Source organism: Anopheles gambiae, chromosome 2, assembly GCF_943734735.2.
Source record: "Anopheles gambiae chromosome 2, idAnoGambNW_F1_1, whole genome shotgun sequence".
NCBI classification, from domain to species: Eukaryota; Metazoa; Arthropoda; class Insecta; order Diptera; family Culicidae; genus Anopheles; species Anopheles gambiae.
Genome location: NC_064601.1, coordinates 92,577,592 through 92,595,913, shown reverse-complemented (window position 1 = coordinate 92,595,913; position 18,322 = coordinate 92,577,592). Strand labels below are relative to the sequence as shown.

Here is an 18,322-nt window from a genome sequence, read left to right as displayed (position 1 = left end):
AACAAAACGCAAAAGAAACCATAATATGATATAAAGGAACCACATTCGTAGCACAAATACACAGCAATCGCATAATGGTTGAATCGGAAGGAAACAAGAAAGTAAAACAAAAAAAAACAAAAACAAAACCAAAAGAAAACAAATACAAACAGCATAAAACAAGACGCGAAAGTAGTCAGCGACAATGCGGTGAAACTAAAACAAATCAAAACACACAACAACATGACGACAGCCCGAAGACAAGAGCAAACGTAGTAGGCGCGTTAGCGTTGCCGTTGCGTTAGCGTTGCAGAATGCAAACAAACAAAACAAGCAGAAACAAGCGGAAGACGACGCAGTGTTAGCGAAATAGATAAATAATAAAAATGTTACATTAAATTATACTCTTATACATACGTATAGATATATATACATAGAGAACGTTAATCTGTAAGAAAAAAAAAACAAACCCGTGTACAATGCTAAGTCTCTATTCGTTACGACTAGAATGTTAGGATCATGCACCCAGTACGATCATCCCCGCGGTCGAAGCGCGAAACAGCAGTACGGCGGCCATTACCCATTACCTACACTCTCGCGTTTCTAAAGCAAAAAGGCTCAGTTTCTGTAATGTTACTCCTGTCACGAAAACACATACATACACACACAGCTAGGCAAAACTAGGTACAGCAACGACCACTTCTCCCTACTATCGTACAATGTCGTTTCTTTCTCTGCCTCACACAGTTTACCCAGCTAGAATCATGCGGATACGTGTTTGCGAACACGCCGTTTATTGCGGTTTGCGCTGCTAGTAACTTTCAACACGGAACACGAAATGAATAGTGGTGGTGTGTGGTGGTGTACTGTGCATTATTAACTTTAGTTTACCTATTTCAGTTATCTTTCTCCGCGTTTTCTCCGCACCAACCAAGCGCGCCACAATACGGTGAAGAAGTAATTTTTCTAGTCCTGTCTCTAGTCAATTTTAAGGTGACAGTTAAAGCACGTGATGTTATGTATGTAAAATTGTAAATCTTTGTTTCGTTGTTTTGTTTTTGGGTTTAGGTTAAGCTAAAACGAGGGAAAGAGAGAGAGAGAGAGAGGCATGGGAAAAGGCGTTACTTAGTTGTACGGTTTCGTTTTATTTTTTCGGCATATAAAACTATACGCATATGAGATTTGGGATCTACATTTGAGGCCATAATAAAAATTTATTATTTACTGTAAAACAAACAAGCTTGTTGGGCTCGTTTCTTTCTGATGCTGCGGTAAAAGAGAAATTCATCTCTTTACATATGATCTTCGCCGCATTCCACATACAACACAAAACACGTGATAGGGGGGGATGTCACATGTACGGTAAGTGCTGTTCAATACAACAAATTATACGCAGTTTCATTAATAAAATTCAGCTTCACATGTGCGGAAAGAAGGGAAGTTGGACAAATACTATGACTAAAGGTAAGTAAATTGAGTTAAAATACAATTTAAAAAAATAAATCCTGGATGTCGCTATGTCCCAAGCGCCACAGATTAAGCTGGAACGAATGGAAAATAAAATGTCCATAGAAAAAAAAACCAAAAGCTCCTCCAAGCGCCACAGATTAAGCTGTAACTGTTATAGGCCAACCTGATGGTCCCGTAGATCGCCACCGAGGACACTCATCGGGCGTAGATCGAAGTGTGTGTGCGATCTATCGGGAGGTCAGCGAACGCCCGCTCAGCACGATCCGTGAGTGCCGATCGGGAGAAGAAAAGAGATATGGCGCGCGCTTGAGAAAGGTCGTGATAACAAAGTGGTAGCAAATCGTTTAAAGTAAAGATTAATAAACAAGGACTTTCCAAACAACATCGTTTTAAAGGAAGTAACGCGTTTACGTTTCTTTAGCGTTCTTCGAAAGAAAACGAAAATATAACAGTAACGACCGGAAAATCAAATGTCCATAGAAAAAAACGAAAGTTCCATAGCTTCACTGGTTTGCTCAATAGATGGCGTATTACAACTCATCATTATATTGCTGTCCTTTTCTTGGAAAGTGTTTCGACAAACTTCATCTAATCATGACCTATATAGCCTTCTAACTTTCCGAGCAAAATCTATATGAATGGTCGTGTGGTCAGATACATGGTCATCAACATCATCGACCAATATTCAAATCTCACTTGCTTCCTTATAAATCTTTTACATTGGAGTTTAGTATTTAAACAAACGCCGTTCTAGTTCTAGCGATGCATGACTTCAATGCGAAACCACATGACAGTTCAGGGGGAAGGAGAAAGCCCTCAAAGCGAGGAAAATGCTCCACTTGCCCACCAACAGATGGCGCCACCAGCTTTCTTTTGCTATTTTTAGAATACATCAGTCGTTAGTGGTTCTGTGGTACTTGGGGTATCACTTCATTGTTATACACAGGTCCAGTAGGAATTAAGAAAAATACTCCAAAATAAGTAAAAATACAAGAAAACTCCAATGTTCGAACACCTCCAACGGCCCTTTCCATAGTGCTGATGAAATCTTCACCTAAGCTTCCATATCCCAACAACAGATGGCGCCACCAGGTATTTGTTTTTGCGATTCATTTTATCCGTGATCGGAATTGATACTCATTCCTGCATGGGCTGTAGATTGATAGACACTGGAACCGAATGCGGAAACTAATACCGGACTTACGCTACCGATTCGAGTCGTTGAGACGCATCGGATATGTAGCAAAACGCAATTTGACAGCAAATGTTAAGCAAGATGCGTGCCGTCTCAACGGACCCTAATCAAACGCCCTTTCGAATTGAAACCGTCAAGCCAGCCATGGTGCAATCTGGTCACCCGATGTAAACAAACATCATCTTTCCACTTCCTCGACGTTCCGTTTCGCGTTTGTTGCTATTGATGGCGCGTGTTTTAACATGGACAAATTCGTACCCGACGCGCGATACTTGCACGAAGTGCTGCTTTTACTATTTAACATGAAGAAAAGCGTCGCTGAAGCGCATCGCGAAATAGTAGAGGCGTACGGTGAGCGAGCCATAGATGAAGCCTCTTGCCGGCAAAGCTTTGAACAGTTCGAGCGAGGTAACTTTGCGTTCAAAAATGAGCAACGGCCGGAAGAGGACACCTCTGCGGGGAAAGCTTAATAAAAGCGTTAATGAAGCAAGTCCCCAAAACAGCAACGAATAAAGTGAAACAAATTGATTCAGTATGTATTAAACTGTAATTGGTTTATTATTAACCTACACAAATGACTAGCACTAGCGTTACACGAAGCTTACTGTTACTGGGTCTACCGGCTAGGATGTGCACTCTTCTGCAACTATCGCCTCGTCCCACGGACCGTTGATGTTGTTTTTGTACTTTTGCAGCCGCACGAACAGCCACGGACAGAACAGATTAACGAACGCCAGCGTGCTAATGTAGGTGTACAGCACGATGTGCGAGATGGTGTACAGAAAGAAGCAGCAAACGGCTATGGACGCAACTAGCAGCTGCACGCTGTACAGCTTGCGCACCAGAAACGGTCCCAGCGCAAAGAACACGGCCGCAACCTCGAGCAGCACGAACGCGTGCAGCGACGAGGACAGCCGGGAAGCGAGACAGATCGAGCCGAAGATGGCTGCGTTTAGCGAGATCGCCTTCGACACGAGGGCGGCCGATACACCGTAATCGAAGAAAATCAGATGCAACACCAGCACGAAGAAGGTCATCGAAAAGATCGTGTCCGTGCTGATGCTGTTGGTGAGCGTGTGCAGCAGCGGCGAGAAGATGAAGCCGAACACGAGCACCGCGAACGCAGTTTTCGAATCTTCCACAAACTTAGCCAGCTGTATGTCGCGACCGGCGTAGATGAAGTAGCCCACGATTGTGCCGATGGCCGACTGGCAGAAGATCTGCTTCGCTCCGATCCGTTCCATGTACAGGTGGTGGAACACAATCAGGAATGCCGTCACAACGCAGATCTGCTGGCTGAGCCGGGTGGCTCCGAGGAACGCTTCAGCAGGGACGTATGTTTTCAAGTTCCGGTTCGTCTGCATATCCTTCAGGAAGGACGGATCGGTATAGTTGTCCTCGTAGTCGGCATTTTCGTACAGATTTTTCTTCCACGGTTTTCGGCTAGTGGTTGGAGCTTCCATCCGGGAGCGATTTGTTTACGTGCAAATGGTTTGTTTACCTTTTTTTGACAACAGCCCGGCGCAGATTAGATGAGTTTCGGAGTTAGATGAATAAATAAAATTTGAAGCTATTTTTACAATCATAATCAGATATCCAATCCTACCTCGAAATGCACTTATTTTAAAAGGCTAATTCCTAAAATAAACCACATAAAAGATTGTGCAATCAGTTATCAATTCAAACAGAAAGCGATCTAATTTGGAGAACTGAATGCATGGTCGTAGACGCCGCCACCTGGACAATTCTCCCAAGATCACTACAACACGCTCTACCAACCGTGACCAAGATGTCAGGACAAAGCAGGCTGTCAGAGCAAAACGTCAACGTGTTGTTACCGGAGGTGGAATGCAAACGCTCTGAGGCAACATTTCTTTACAGCCGATCACCACCAATCGTCGGACCCCGAAAGCGACCATTTACCCTGTTCCCGATCGTAGTAAAATAGAGCGATTATCGAGTGCACCATGGACAGGTAGCGTACTGCACCAGGTTCGGTTCGATTGTGGAAACACCACCAGCGATCGGTGCAGCCCATCGGTGCAGTCCGTTCCTCCTCGTGGTGTAGATAGCGAAGAGTGTGGCACAGTACAGAATGGACGATGAGGACGATCCCGTCGTGGAGGAGGTGAGAACGTTAGGCCCCTGTTTGTGACGACGTTCGAGCCTTTAAGATCTACTTTTCTTCTTCTGTTCGCCCATCACAGATTCCCGTGCACCTGTCCAAAGCGCTAGCGGAAAATCTGTACGTACTGCAGTATCCGGTGAAGTCCGCCACAGCCACGTTCGACGATGGCCGGGTGGTGAATTGTTGCGTCAAACCGATAAATCAACAGGTAAGGATGGGGTCTCCTTTTTTGTTGCACCAAAATAGATGAACACTGATGGAATGCTTTCCCCCGTTTGCCCCCACCCAGATCAAGGTAGACTATGCGCTCGACACAGCGTCCAGGCACTACGACGCCTTCAAGGGCGAACAGTTCGCGCTGGCGGCGGACGGGAAGCAGCGCGACAAAACGCAAAAGCTCACGTTCCGCAGCGGCACGATGGACAAGCAGTCGTTCCTGAGCGCGAAACCGATCGAGGACGTCGGCCGGTATCTGGTGTGCGTGATGCAGGACGGCGAGATGCACGCGACCCCGCTCAAGGGCATCGTCGCGATGCGGCAGATGTTTTCCTACTTCGACAAGCAGGACACGCGCACCAAGGCCGAACAGAAGGCGGAGCGGGACGCGGACGGTGCGGCGGACGACGAGGAGCTGACGCAGGTGACGGTAAAGTTTGCGGAAAACGAGCGGATGCGCAAGGCGCGGGAAAAGTCCTTCAACTATCTGTCCGAGATGGAGGCGGAGGAGCCGTGGTGCGAAACGTTCTGGCACGAGAAAACCTCCTCCACGGCGGAGCTGGAAAAGCAGAAGCTGTTCAGCGGCACCGGTGCGGGCGGAAGCGGCCGGCTCGCGTCGGACAATGCGGCACTGAACGTGCGACCGGCGGAGTACATGGAGCTGCTGATTAGCAAGGAGAAGACGGACCGTAACATCGACTCGCTGCTGCCCAGCAAGGTGGTGTGCATGCACAAACTCAGCCATCTGCCGCTGGAGGATCAGCTGAAGGTGCTCCTCACGGATGGTAAGAAATACACGTGCTCTTTTTTTGTTTCATTCAAACCCCCATTTCTAACATCCCGCCATTCTCCCACCCCCTTACCAGCGAAAGTGATCACCTCCCAGCAAATATTCGACCTGCTGCCAAATCGAACGCTGCCGCCGGAGAAGGTGCGCCGGGTGCTGATGAAGGTCGGCTGGCTAATCCGGGGCAACTGGGTCGCGCAGGCCGAGTACGTCTACCCGGACGGCAGCGTGTCCGGCACGAACGGCGTCACCGCGGAGCAGATGCGCAACGCGCGGGACTACATTCTCTACCGCTTTACGAAATGTGATAGGCTCGAGCGCTCCCAGCTGGTCACGATCACGCAGCTGCCGGTCGAGGAGATACGGGAGATACTGTGCTCGATCGCGAAGCTCAACCCGGCCGACCGTACCTGGAGCATGCTGCTGCCCTCGAACGAGGCGTCGCTGTGTGTGGAAGAACAGGAAATCTGCGAGCGGCAGGCCGCCTACTGGAAGGCGCGCACCGAGTTCTTCAACGAGATGGAGCGCAAAAGCAACATCGCCGGCAGCAGCAGCGGCAGCGGCGGCGGCAGCACTGGCGGTGGTCCCACATCGAAACGGGTACGGAAGCGTTCGACCCGTGACAGTTAGCCTACCACGGCAGCAGATATTTTGTATAGAACGCATAGAATTGCTTTAACAATAAGTAAGAAGTGAGTGCGCGCATAGCGGCCAATGCGATTTCGGTTTCTCTGCTCGTTTTCTTGCGTGTGACATATTGGAGTTGTGTTTTGGTTCGTTCGTTTTTTCTGTGGAAGAACGTCACAGACACACACACAGGACCGGCAGGGTTTGATTATGTTGCTATACCCCCTTTCCTTTTATTTATACGAAAAATTACACCACGCGCGGAAATAGTGGACAACAAAAATACAGAAATCCCGAACTGAAACGGTGAAGGCCTTTTTTTCGTCCCTTTTGTTTACTCGATGCTCATTTGGAGTCAATCAAACGGAAGACAGCATCCCGTACTTCGCCGTACATTTCCTCACGGTTCGTAGGTTTCACGTGGAAAATCTGACACCCGTTGATGCGTTTCAGCCGCTCAATCAGCTCAATGCCGGACGATTTTAGGGGTACAGTGGCCACAAACCGTTGCCTGCCGGTGCCGACGTCCTTCACGATCGCGTTCATCCGCTCGACAAACGCACGCGACTTGAGCTCCATCCGACCGATCTCATCCAGCAGCAGTACCGCTTTGTCCTGCCGTTCATCCAGCGCCGGCAGGGCAAGCCGTTCGAACTGCTCAATGCACACGGAATACCGGCCAACGGTTGCTGGATTCTTGGTGCCGGTGGAAGCAATCCTTGCCAGCGGTGCTCTTTGCCCACCGAACGTGACCACATCGAACCCGGTACGATCGCCAGCACGCGGATCGCGCACCTCCTCCGTGTAGAAGCCGGCGATGGAAACGTTACGCTTCGCCAGCTCGTCGCTCACTTTGCGCATTATGGTCGTTTTGCCAACGCCTGTCGGAAAGTGGGACAGAAGGGGAATGGTAAGCGACGGATGGCGTTGCTAGGGAAACGAAGGGTGAACACCTACCCGGCATACCGGTCACTAGGATAAGTGTCATCGCCGAAGTGATGTTGGGAGAAGAAACGATCTGTAGAAAAGAGGAAAACGAACGAAGAAGAGTTTTCGTGACTAAACTGACATTTTAGCAGGGGAAAATAATAAAAAAGTGTTCGAGAAATGGAAAATCAAAAGACTCCTTTTCGGACTGATGATGACACACTGCCGGTAGCTCACTTTAAGATTTTACAAAAGAAAGTTCTTACTTTTATTACTAAGCGATCCACGTTTCCTCGTACAGTGTTCTTCTATCTACTTTCTGTTTGTTGCTTTTCAATTAAGAGTTTGTTTACTTATTTACATAATTTAGTTTTTTTTTCTCCACCGTCCCACTGCTCAACGCGATGAACTCCGAACGGGGTATTTTTTGGTGCTGAACTGGGGGAACGTTGATTGATCTCCGAACAAAACGCTTCTGCGCTCGTACGAGCAAGACTTGAGTCCAAAGAAAAGAAAGACACACAAATGAGTTGAATCGAAATCGAAGCAATCGCTGACAATTTCAGGCGCGGCACGCACGCAAAACTCACACAAACATACGGCAGGAGGCCGCTCGCGAGACAAGAAAGTCGGCGCAAACGGCACGCCATCAGTTGACAAAAGTAGGCCGCTCCGCTCTCTTTCTGTGTTGCTTTGAATAACTCTATACATAATAACTCTATATTCTAGCCCTAAAGTCGATGATACCGCCACGACGACGACGACGACAAGGTCTGTTTGAGAAGGTGGGAACAAGGGCACGGTCCCTTCGCACACCCAAACGCCTGTGCGGCCATCGCTCAGCATTCCATCGCCAGCGAGTTGGAGTTTTCGTTGAATTCCGGCATTTCCGTCGCGGGCATCGCGATACTGTTGTCGTCATCGTGCACCGCCCCCAGCATGCCGGGCGGATGATGCAGATGATGCGGATGGTGCGGGTGCTGCTGCTGTGAGCCACTGTCCGATCCGCCGTCCACCATCTGCTGATCGTCGCCGCCGCCGCTACCGTTCGTATGTCCACCGTCTCCCATCTCGTCCGGCTGCACCTCCTCCTCCCCATCCATCAGCAGCCCGTTTGATGGGCCACCGGGCACTCCCCCGTTCGCCGGCGCGTCGTCCCAGTTGATCTTGAAGCGGGTGACGCGCGGCTTCGACGCCAGTATGTTGCGCGTCATCTTGTGGAACAGCGGCTTCAGCGGTGGGTTTTCGCGCAGCTCCGGATCGGCGTACTCGTTGTTGATGAAGTAGCCGACGCGCACAAACTCCTGCCCGCGGTACGAGCAGGTCAGCAGCACCACCGTCACGCCGACCGCGTCCTGCTCCGGGATGCGGCTCACGTTCGGCGGATCCGCCTGGAAGACGAAGATGTGGCGGCCCTCCGGCACCGGGCCGACGTAGATCGTGTCCAGCACCTGGTCGAACGCTTCCGATTCGGCCGACCCGACGTAGATCATCTTCCACTCCAGGTCCTCCTTCAGCTCCTCGATGCACTCGAACGTCAGCTCGAACTGGAACGGGTTCAGGAAGCTGCTGGGATTGTCCAGCACCACCACGTTCGTGATGTGCACCTTTGCCATCGTACCGCCCGAGGTTGGGGGAGTTTTCGGTCTCTTTACACGATCACACGACAGGAAACGCAAAGCCCCTGGGTCCCGGGAACCGCTGGGAGCTGCCGGACCTGTGTTCTAGAATTATCCACACACACACTCTACACGCGCAATACGCCGTGAAGGGACACGGACACACAACAATGCCCGTCGTGGAGGTGCACTGTGGTGTGATTTCACTTGTGCTGCACAGCTTCCGCCGGGTACCGATCGAGTCACCAAACTGTTTGCCCGTGATTACCGTAAAGTATGCACCGGGAAGATAACGCGTGATGTGATTAAAGTGGGATTTTTACCTTGCCGTAAAATACACGCGCGACTGCGACAAAGAAAAGTGCAAAACATCAACATACGCGCTCAGCGCTTTTCCCGCTCTGCTTACTTCATTCGGCTTTCTACCTAAAAGCAAGGTGATTAGAGAAGAGGGGTGCACTTCATCTAAACCCATTTTGACAGCTCTCGCACGTCAGAAGGGGCATTTCGCTTTCTATTCAGCTGGAAATAACTGAAAAATGAGGAAAAAATTAAAATATTATGAGATATTTGAGGAAATTCGTTTATTTATAGATTTATTGAATTAATTACGGCAAATCGGGAGAAAAACTACAACATGTCAAACCCCACAGTATAGTAACCTTGTTTTCGACCGTATTCAAACCAATGTCCGTTTTTAGATCGTTTTCGACGTCAGAAATGACACCAAAAATATGTGACGGAAAAGAATTGCACATTTGCTGTTAAATTACTTACATTTCTTTCTGCAATAAGACAGGGACAAGTAAAAGCTAAGTTTTCTCAAAACATAAAATAAGGAAGCAATTTTTATGATTTGCATTGCTTTATTTGCATATGCGCCTGCAAATTCTAATGTGACCAGTAACGGCTATGTGTTCTTTCTAACGTTTATTGGCGGCGGCTGCTCCTCCCTTCCAGCGAACCATCCCTTCGCTTCCGGCTTCCGGAGAGCGTCTCCTAACGGCAAAGCACTTCACCGGCAGCTTATGCGCCCATTAAGGCTCGCTACCACCAAACCGCAAAGGAACACACAGAGCAAACGCCTGTGCATGTCCGTTCGCTCTCTTTTGCGTAAAATTATCCTATTTTTGTTTTGTTTCTTCATTCTTCTCCCTAACCTGCTGCTCATGTGATTTGCAAACTGTTACTTACTTAGCCGAGATATTGTTGAGATAAGAGAACACGATTGCCCTCCCTCCCCAACTCAATCGCTTCGTGCCTTCGAACCTTTGCGGTTTCTATCATTTCTAAAGTTTCACGTTAATCATCTTAACTGCTGCTGTTGCTCCTCCTGCTGTCGTAATATTTTCACTATGCTACGCTGGCTTCCAATAAGAAAACAATTTCACTGTAAGATTATTCTAATACAAACATCCCGCTGCTGGGGGGCTCACCACCACTGGCCGACCGGGCGGCTCCACCCCATGCACAGTGAGGTGGTGGAATATATGTAATTGAGTGTGTGTGGTTGTGTGGGTTTGTGGGAGCGATGGTGATTGCAATTGTGTTTTTGTTCGCCCTGTGTCCTCCGCTCCCTTTTGATTTTCTTCACGTTTGCTCACGCACCCTCACCAAACCGGACGCAATCAATCGTATTTCAACGAAAGTAATGACACACACACACGCACACACATACACAATGATTTTGCAATACTGCTCTCCACAGAAAGAGAATGTGCCATTTTTCATAAGACAAAAACCCGCATTCGCTGCAGTTCGATTAAGTAAACGTGCGACACCACTTCTTTCGCCCCTCGCTGTCTCTCATTCTCTCTGTGTTTGTTTGATTGTACTACCATCGGATTCAACGTTTCGCAAAAACTCCGTCTGTAGCAAAACAATTGTTTCTCCTACATGCACACACACACACGCATGTAGACACACAATTGTGCGTGTATGTTTTAATATAAAAATCATTTGGAAATGGTACCTCGATCTGCACGAGCTTCTTTCCGGTTACCATAGCAATTTCCTCGTCGATTGTTACACCAAGATGGCGTCGCACCACACCACGTGATGGCATCAGTTACGAACACGCCACCACGCTACAACAACAACGATGGTTTCGCTTTCAATGCTCTTTCCAACACGTTCCTTCCTCAATTGACCCTAACCCCGTTGCGTTTCAACGCGCTTCCATCGTCTCGCTTTTCCTATGCAACGCATCAACACCCGCGCAAGCTATAGTTAGTGGTGTATCAATCTAAACGATAAATAGAGATAATAGGATACAAAGAGTACAACGATATAATAGTGTTTGTGTGTGATCTGTTAAAGCCGGAACCCACCAAACCCGCGCACCCACCCGTCCGATGCTTTGAAATTCGTTTTTTTTTTAAATCTCCACTCCTTATTCCCCCGCAGTCGCGATTGCAAAATAAACCACCTGGCGGCCAGAGCTCCAGCTGTGTCTCTCCCCCCCCCCCCCCCCATCGCCTGTACTCAGCGCACTAAATATATGTTTATGCGTGTATGAGTAAAACTATGCTCATCATCCGCAAAACTACTACTAACTCTCGTCCTCCCGCCCCCCTCTTTTGTTGTCCTGTTATCTCACTCACATATACATATAATTATGTCTGGCCTGTTTTTTAGTATGCAAAAACGTAACACAAAATATACGCAAAACCATCCTGCTGCGCTTGGGGGGCCTAAATAAGTATCTCTGTGTGGGGGGTTATGAAATATTGGGGGTTTCCCCCCTCCGCTCATAACACAACCTAAAGGCGAGCAAATGAAGGCGCGGTGTGTCCGCCGGGGTTAACCTCTTACCAGAACAGATATTCCCCTTGCGTTTATGTGTGTCTGTGTATGTGCGTGTGAATGTATGTGTGTGTGTGTGGGATGGATAAATGGTTACCAACTACTATTTAACAATTTGTAAAACAAATCCCCTTTGTCGCTCAACGGTTCTTCTTCGGCTTGTTTGTCTGGCGGCATATTTTCCGCGGCTACCAATTAAAACTCAACGAGGAAAAACACTTTAAAATAGAACTCTCCACAACTCTTCGATTTGTTCTAACACTCACTCACACACACACGCACACACGCACGCACACCTCACTGTGTTGCCTCGTGATGGTGCTTGCACTGGCAGTACAGATTGCGCAACGGTGAACCGGTTCCGGTGACGTAGCTCTCCAGCAAACTGCACGCCGGTGGCATCGCCGACGACAGCCCGTACAACCGTTGTTGCTGCTGTTCGCCTTCGCTAGACTGCTCTTCCGATGCGCTCAATTCACCGTTCGATTTGGACACTGCCTCCTCCTCCACCGGTGGTTTTTCACACTGATCGCCTACTATGCCTGTTCCTGTTCCTGCGCCACCAAGGCGGCGATTTTGATACAGCCTACTAGATTGCATGTGCAACGGTATGGTTTGTTCATGGCTGGAGGAGTGGTGGTTCACACCGGTTGGAGTGTTTCGTTCACTTGCCGCCGCAGGCCTTTTGCCAGACGACACCACCACTAGCGTGGCCGGTGCGTTCGTCGCCTGCCGCTGCTCGCTGGTTGTGGCGAGCGGTCCGATGGGTAAAAGGGTTTTGATGCTGCTGCTGCTTTTGGTGGTGGTGGTGGTGGCTGCTTTTGTAGAGGGATTTGTCTGTCAGACAGTGATTTTTGGCAACGCATCATCGTTCGATGCTGTTTGATTGTGCTGATCGAGCAGGGAACCTTGAGTAGGAGATAAGAAGGATTAACATATGGCGAGTGAATGAGTAAGGGAAAACATGCGCAATTCTTACCCGATTCCACATCGTTCCCGCTTCTAGAACTTCTTTGGCGGCATAAGAATGGTGAGGGTGTTGGTGAGGATGGTTGATTCTGGAAAAAAATTCAAAAAATAATCGGGGAAAAACCCGTTAATATGTAAAGTTAGACTTGCAGTTCCTGGTCCTAGATTCGAAGGGTGCTTTCGGAGACGGAGGATTCGGTAATTGAAACGCCAACACTGTCCAACCAAAACGTGGATTCTACGTGGTTCACAAACGGTTCTTCCGGTAGGATTTTTATTACAATCATTTTCAACTTTTACTTCCTCCACTGCTTTCTCTCTCGCTCTTTCTCTCTCTTCACTGATCACTGTTAGAATGTGAATGGGTCTGAGTAGGCGTGTGTGAATCGGATGTTGAATGAGGAAGATTAGATCGGTTCTAATGCAATCTTGTATACATACTACCAAGTAACGGATACGGCGCGGCGTCGGTGGTGACGGCGACGCCTCCTTTGTCGTTTCTACACGAGTTTTGTTGTTTCTAAAAGGTATTTTGAATAATCGCAAAAGGAATGGAGAAATCGATTCTGGAGCGCAAAATGTTTGGAGTAGATGAGATTGATGATATAGATTAAGATTTTGTTTTGTATTGTTTCGTTTTTTTAGTGGCATTTGATAGAATATATAATATATACTATGTTTAATACGATGAATATCCCTATTATCTGTCTCTCTCTCTATCGCTCTCTCTCTCACTCTCTCTCTCTCTCTCTTTCTCTTATCGTTTTCGCTCCTACTACACTCTAGCTGGAATGGTTCTGGAAGGATTCTACTGTTATCGTTATGCGTTTTTTGCTGTACTTTGCCTACTGCCTGATTTGTTATCTGATTTTGCTCCACATGGCTCCTCCTCGCGTTTTTTTTTCTCTCTCTCTCTAATTATTGTGCACGTGGTGCTTTTGGGGATTTTTGGACGAATTTTCCCACCGCCCGGAACACGTTAAATATAATTTCCACAACAAACGGTAAAACGGGGGAGGTTGTTCACGTCGTTCACCACGAACACGTGATTACACACCACCGATTCATAAATTATTATTTTAAGCTTTATCTTCTTCTTGTTCTTCTCCATCATCATCACAAAAAGGACACAATCTTGTTTGCAGCGTATCAGTATCAGTCAATTTGTTTGTATCTCGTAGGAAAACGTTACGTGTGTCTGTCCTGTGTTTCCTATTGGATTTCGATAGGTTTAGAGCTCTTCTGTTTTCTGTTAAATCTGGTATTGGTATTTTCTCGTATTCGTTTTTTTAAGTATATTATTAGAGATTCAGCCTTAAATAGTCTGTTTGGATTTGCAGTTTTCTCCTCGCCTCCTTCTTCGCTCAAACATCTCTTCCTCCCCTTTTCTTCGCAAAACCACGCGACACACTCACGTGGTGCTTCACACGTTTAAACATAAATTCAATATGGATAGAGTAGCTCAACAAAATAACAGAATTATACATAAACACCCTACACTACATACTATTTATGCTCTCTGTGTGCTCATCTTTTTTACGTACAATAAAATAAACACTCTGCCCGCTTTTGTACGAGCTGCTCTGCGCTCATGCGGCTGCTCTAGCAGGATGGGATCGATCCACTGTCAACAGTTCTTTGAAACATTTTCACATTATTTGTGTTGAATAGTGCTTCCTAATGTGTCGGGTATGTGCCGAGGGGGAGGGGGAGGAGAGGTTTGGTGACAAACGCACCATGGCGAGGGGAAAGAATTCAATCGTAACTTTATGCAAAACTCGATACACATCAATCAAAATAGCTCCAAATTATTCCAAATTGAAATGTGTGCGAACAACAACGATTAGTGTGTGAGTGTGTGTGTGTGTTACAGTAATAAGTAGTAAGGACAATATATATGACATCCCATTCTCTTTCTCCATTTTCTCGTTTCTTGCTTACTGTTTTTAGTTTAGATGTGAGTTTTGCTTCTATTCTACTCCACTCTTCATATTCATTATCTTCTAGAGCTTTGTTTTTAATATATATATTTTTGTGTATATACTATATACTTCTGTTACAGCCTATCGCAAGTATGCAACATTATATTACTTTCGAGTTTCCATTGTGTTTTGTATGTTTTGCTTCTTTCTTTAACTTTGTTTTTTCTCCCGTTCAATCAATCAAAGTCTTTTAATTGCAATAATTCGTAAATCGTTTCAAGTCTCCCTTTCATTGTTTTAGCCATTATTGAGCTGCGCCCCCTTCGTGCGGCTGCCCCAAGTTAACTTAGATACGGTAATCGTCGTTTTCTCCATCTCTTATCTCATGTTAATGTCTTTTAATGGTGTTTCCTCTTCTGCACACTTTTCATCGCTTCACACAATCAAATGTCTGTTGTTTTTCTTTTTTTGTATCATCACAGCTAATAACGCATCTCACAACTTCATCAGTTCCTGTTTCTTTTTTTTTGCTTGGTTTAAGTATCATTTCTCTCCCCTGACTACCTCTCTCAGTTCTTAATCGTATATGTTAGCCCACTTGAGCTTGGCTAACGTTAAATAAAACTACACGGTCCTAATATACCACAAATACGGTTCACCAGTTAGTAAATTATTTCATCCTCTTTTAACATATATGCTGCTTATTTATGCTGTATGTTACCACGGTTTCATAAATTTATAGGTTTTTTTCACGGAGTTGGTGGTGGAGTGGCGTATTTTGAATATCTCTTCATATTGCCAAATGGCTCGTTTTTTAGTGCGTTTTTCCTTCTCTGGAGTACAGTAAAATATAACTCTTCAATATGTCACTCTATACGTTCTCTTCTCTGCTACTCTCTTTCTCTCTCTCTATCTCGGTTGTTATTCTATTTTATCCAATAACATTATCGTTCTGTATCTGTGTTTTCTGTTTCGGTTTCTATCTGTTGTATATATATAAATTTCATATAGTTTTGTTTTTTATCCGTAATATAGTTGAACGTCATCGTAATACTATATCTCTCCTGCTCTCGCTATCTCTCTCTCTCTTTTAGCAACATATCTTATTTGTTTCGTATCAAGTAGAAGAATAGTGGTAATAAATCGCTTTCTTACAACTTCACCTTCCTGTTCCGTCTTCGCCTGTTTGCATCTTGCATCGTGTTTCCTTATTTTATGTTTCGTTTTCCAATCGTTCTCTTTCGCTCTCTCTCCCTAAAATGGCAGCATAATTTTGCGTGTTTTGTAAGAATTGGTTACTATTATATCGAGCCCCTGTGTTTTACGTGTTCCTTCGCGATATGAAAAATTCTACACCATATTCAGCGTGCTTGCGCCGCACTCACTCAGTCAGTCAAAGTCAGTTCATGCTGGAAAAGCTGGTCACCTTGGTGCCCTTTTCGCCGGCCACCCGCTGCACGTACACGATCCCGTCGACGGTGTAGACGGAGTGGAGCAGGCCGAGCCGCTTGCGCCGCACCGCTTCCGCCATCAGCTTCTGGTTGTACTTGGTCAGCACCTCGTTGACGAAAAAGCGCCGCTCGCTCGCGAACCCCAGGTCGGACAGGCGCAGCACCCGCTTGGCCTGGTACGCGCGGTAGAACTGGTCGCGCAGCGTTTTAAACATAAACTCCACCACGATCGGTGCCGGCGGCGGTGGGCATGGTTCACCCGTTCCACCACCACCACCGGGCTTCGGCGGCGGATGGTGACGGTTCGACGAGCCGCCGGTCACGCGCTGCCGCCGGATGTCAACCTGCGGGATGTCCTGCTCGCCGTACTCGAGCGCCCGACACACGGCCCGAAAGCACGCCTGCAGGTCTTCCCGCTCGCGGTGCGGAATGCCGATCAGCAGCAGGTCGTTGCGCAGCAGCGCCCGGTCCGTGCTGTCGATGTTCAGCTGCACGTCGAGATGGATCTGCTCGACCCGCTTGCCGAGCCGATCGATACGCCGGTGCATGTCCGCCTTGATCTTGACCACGCTGTCGAGCAGCTTGTCTAGCTTCTGTTCAAGCGTGAGCGACACCGCCGGCGGGTGGTGGTGGTGCTGCTGCACTGCTGCGCCCAGGTCGGGTGGTATGGGTGTGCCGGCGCCGGCCGTACGCACCAGGCACGCACCTTCCGCTGGCGAAACCGGCCCAGACAGAAAACATCCCACTTTAGGGCGTTGCGGCAGTTTGCTGCCGTCGTCTCGTGCCGTCTCAGTCTTCGTTGCCCCGCTGTGCTGCTGATCACACCACCACCGGCCAGCAGGAAAAACTTCATCCTTTTCCGCATCCTGCTCGCTTCGCTCGGGAAACAGCTTCTCCAGCTCTTCCCGCTCCTCGTCGTCGGTGGGCCGCTCGTTCGTCGTGCTACGGTCCGTCGTCGGTGCAGCTGCTGCGTCTGCGTGCAGCATCATCGCGCCATCGTTCCCGGTGCCTCGTATCTCGTCTGCTGCTGCTGCTGCTTCGTTCGCGTTACTACTACGCGCCGTCGGCCTGTCGTCCTCATGCTCGGGCCCGTCGTCGGCGTCGTCGTCGTCGGCAATGGCTATAATTTCCCCGGCGAGCGACGAAAACTGTTTCGTTGCCGTGCGATGCAGCAGTGATGCAACTGCAGCCGCCGTTGCCGCCGCCTTGGTCCCAGCAGCTTCGCCTGCCGCGCCGTCGTCGTGTAGTGCCGCCGTTGCCGTATCATCATCGCCCGGCCGGTTTTTCTGCTCCGGCTTCCTTCTTCTTCTTTCCGCCCCTTCGTCGCTGTTTGATTGTGGGGCTGAGGACGGTGGCGGCGGTGGCGGCGGTGGTGGTGGTGGTGTTGGTGGTAATGCCACTACTTCCTTGGTCGCCTCCCGGATGGCCAGCAGCGCCATCAGATCCTTCACCAGCCGGCTATTGTCCCGGTGCACTAGCTCCTTCACCCTCGCCAGGGACGCAGCACTGCTGGCCTTTCCTTTGCTGGCCAGCTTTTCCAACCGGCCCACCGACTCACTGCCGCTCACCACCATTGTATTGCCACCGAGGGAGGGAATCGTAGTGTCTGCGGCGGTAGCTGCCCCCGTCGTGGGTTGCGGTGGCCGCTGGCGGGAGCTCGTTTTCGAAAGTATTACCGTTTCACTCATTGCTGGGCCACACCATTCAAACTTGGCCACCGGGGTCACTTTTCACCAAACCGTCAGACACCACCACCACACCACATTCAAACAAATGCGGGACGCCAGACGGGAGGAGTTGAAGTAAAGTCGCACTTTACTTCAACGGGCAAAAATCAATCCCTTTTTATCGTTTTTTTTTTTCACAAAACAAAATGGATGTTCTATTGGCACGGTAACTACACACATAGACACACATACACACAGACGCGAACACAGAGTTCAATTTCCAGGCCTACTATTTCCGGGGTATTGTCAGTTTTTTTTTTGTGCTTCACATTCCCAGCCGACACAACAGTCCCTTTTTCTTCTTCTCTCTTCTCCCTCTTCCCCTGGACAGAGGGGTGTGGAGCGCGGAAACTGGGGGCCGGGAAAACAACGTTGCCGTTCTGGGCGCTTCCTAGGGTGGTAGTCTACACGCGGTGGCGTCCCCGTCTAGTCTGGCGCTCGCTAGTGCACTGCCAGAGCGATTTCTCGACTCGACTGGCACTCGCGCGAATGCCCTCCGT

General features: G+C 48.3%; 5 protein-coding genes across 9 annotated transcripts in view; 1 reads left to right on the top strand and 4 right to left on the bottom strand.

Annotated features, from left to right (window-relative positions):
- Positions 1-3,172: 3,172 nt before the first annotated feature.
- LOC1276590 (phosphatidylinositol N-acetylglucosaminyltransferase subunit C) lies at positions 3,173-4,223 on the bottom strand. Its single transcript, XM_315953.4, has one exon. It carries the CDS (start codon positions 4,105-4,107, stop codon positions 3,268-3,270), a length of 840 nt encoding a protein of 279 aa, XP_315953.4. The 5' UTR covers positions 4,108-4,223; the 3' UTR covers positions 3,173-3,267.
- Positions 4,224-4,435: 212 nt separating this feature from the next.
- Positions 4,436-6,706, top strand: LOC1276589 (DNA-directed RNA polymerase III subunit RPC5). 2 transcript variants are annotated; one of them, XM_315952.4, is made up of 4 exons: positions 4,437-4,772; positions 4,852-4,980; positions 5,062-5,773; positions 5,855-6,706. In XM_315952.4, the coding sequence occupies exons 1-4, from the start codon at positions 4,740-4,742 to the stop codon at positions 6,403-6,405; spliced, it is 1,425 nt and encodes a 474-aa protein (XP_315952.4). In that variant the 5' UTR covers positions 4,437-4,739; the 3' UTR covers positions 6,406-6,706. The 2 variants fall into 2 exon arrangements, with proteins under 2 accessions (XP_061498546.1, XP_315952.4); XM_061642562.1 differs by having other exon boundaries at positions 4,436-4,772; positions 5,062-6,706.
- On the bottom strand, positions 6,611-9,394 carry LOC1276588 (nucleoside-triphosphatase THEP1). 2 transcript variants are annotated; one of them, XM_315951.5, is made up of 3 exons: positions 9,272-9,394; positions 7,360-7,420; positions 6,611-7,283 (listed from the first exon to the last, which is right to left on the bottom strand). In XM_315951.5, exons 2-3 carry the CDS (start codon positions 7,388-7,390, stop codon positions 6,748-6,750), a joined length of 567 nt encoding a protein of 188 aa, XP_315951.5. In that variant the 5' UTR covers positions 7,391-7,420; positions 9,272-9,394; the 3' UTR covers positions 6,611-6,747. The 2 variants fall into 2 exon arrangements, with proteins under 2 accessions (XP_315951.5, XP_061498547.1); XM_061642563.1 differs by lacking the exon at positions 9,272-9,394 and adding an exon at positions 7,596-7,715.
- LOC1276587 (histone chaperone asf1) lies at positions 7,567-9,274 on the bottom strand. Its single transcript, XM_315950.5, has one exon. It carries the CDS (start codon positions 8,943-8,945, stop codon positions 8,169-8,171), a length of 777 nt encoding a protein of 258 aa, XP_315950.5. The 5' UTR covers positions 8,946-9,274; the 3' UTR covers positions 7,567-8,168.
- Positions 9,395-9,794: 400 nt separating the features above from the next.
- The window catches only part of LOC1276586 (proton-coupled zinc antiporter SLC30A1), a 31,306-nt gene continuing 22,778 nt past the window's right edge, over positions 9,795-18,322 (bottom strand). For all 3 annotated transcript variants that reach the window (XM_061663306.1, XM_061663308.1, XM_061663307.1), the window contains exons 9-10: positions 12,733-12,811; positions 9,795-12,661 (exon numbers count right to left, since the gene is read on the bottom strand). In XM_061663306.1, the coding sequence (XP_061519290.1) occupies positions 12,594-12,661; positions 12,733-12,811 (147 nt within the window). In that variant the 3' untranslated portion in view covers positions 9,795-12,593. The remainder of the gene's footprint in view (positions 12,662-12,732; positions 12,812-18,322) is intronic.

What these genes read in the sequence shown, in the direction of transcription:
- LOC1276590 (XM_315953.4), bottom strand. Translation starts at nt 4,107, where the DNA reads ATGGAAGCTCCAACCACTAGCCGAAAACCGTGGAAGAAAAATCTGTAC.
- LOC1276589 (XM_061642562.1), top strand. Translation starts at nt 4,740, where the DNA reads ATGGACGATGAGGACGATCCCGTCGTGGAGGAG. An exon ending in ACGATCCCGTCGTGGAGGAG is followed by an intron (nt 4,773 to 4,851) that starts GTGAGAACGTTA and finishes CGCCCATCACAG; the next exon opens with ATTCCCGTGCACCTGTCCAA. An exon ending in TCAAACCGATAAATCAACAG is followed by an intron (nt 4,981 to 5,061) that starts GTAAGGATGGGG and finishes GCCCCCACCCAG; the next exon opens with ATCAAGGTAGACTATGCGCT.
- LOC1276588 (XM_315951.5), bottom strand. Translation starts at nt 7,390, where the DNA reads ATGACACTTATCCTAGTGACCGGTATGCCGG. An exon ending in CCTAGTGACCGGTATGCCGG is followed by an intron (nt 7,284 to 7,359) that starts GTAGGTGTTCAC and finishes ACTTTCCGACAG; the next exon opens with GCGTTGGCAAAACGACCATA.
- LOC1276587 (XM_315950.5), bottom strand. Translation starts at nt 8,945, where the DNA reads ATGGCAAAGGTGCACATCACGAACGTGGTGGTGCTGGACAATCCCAGC.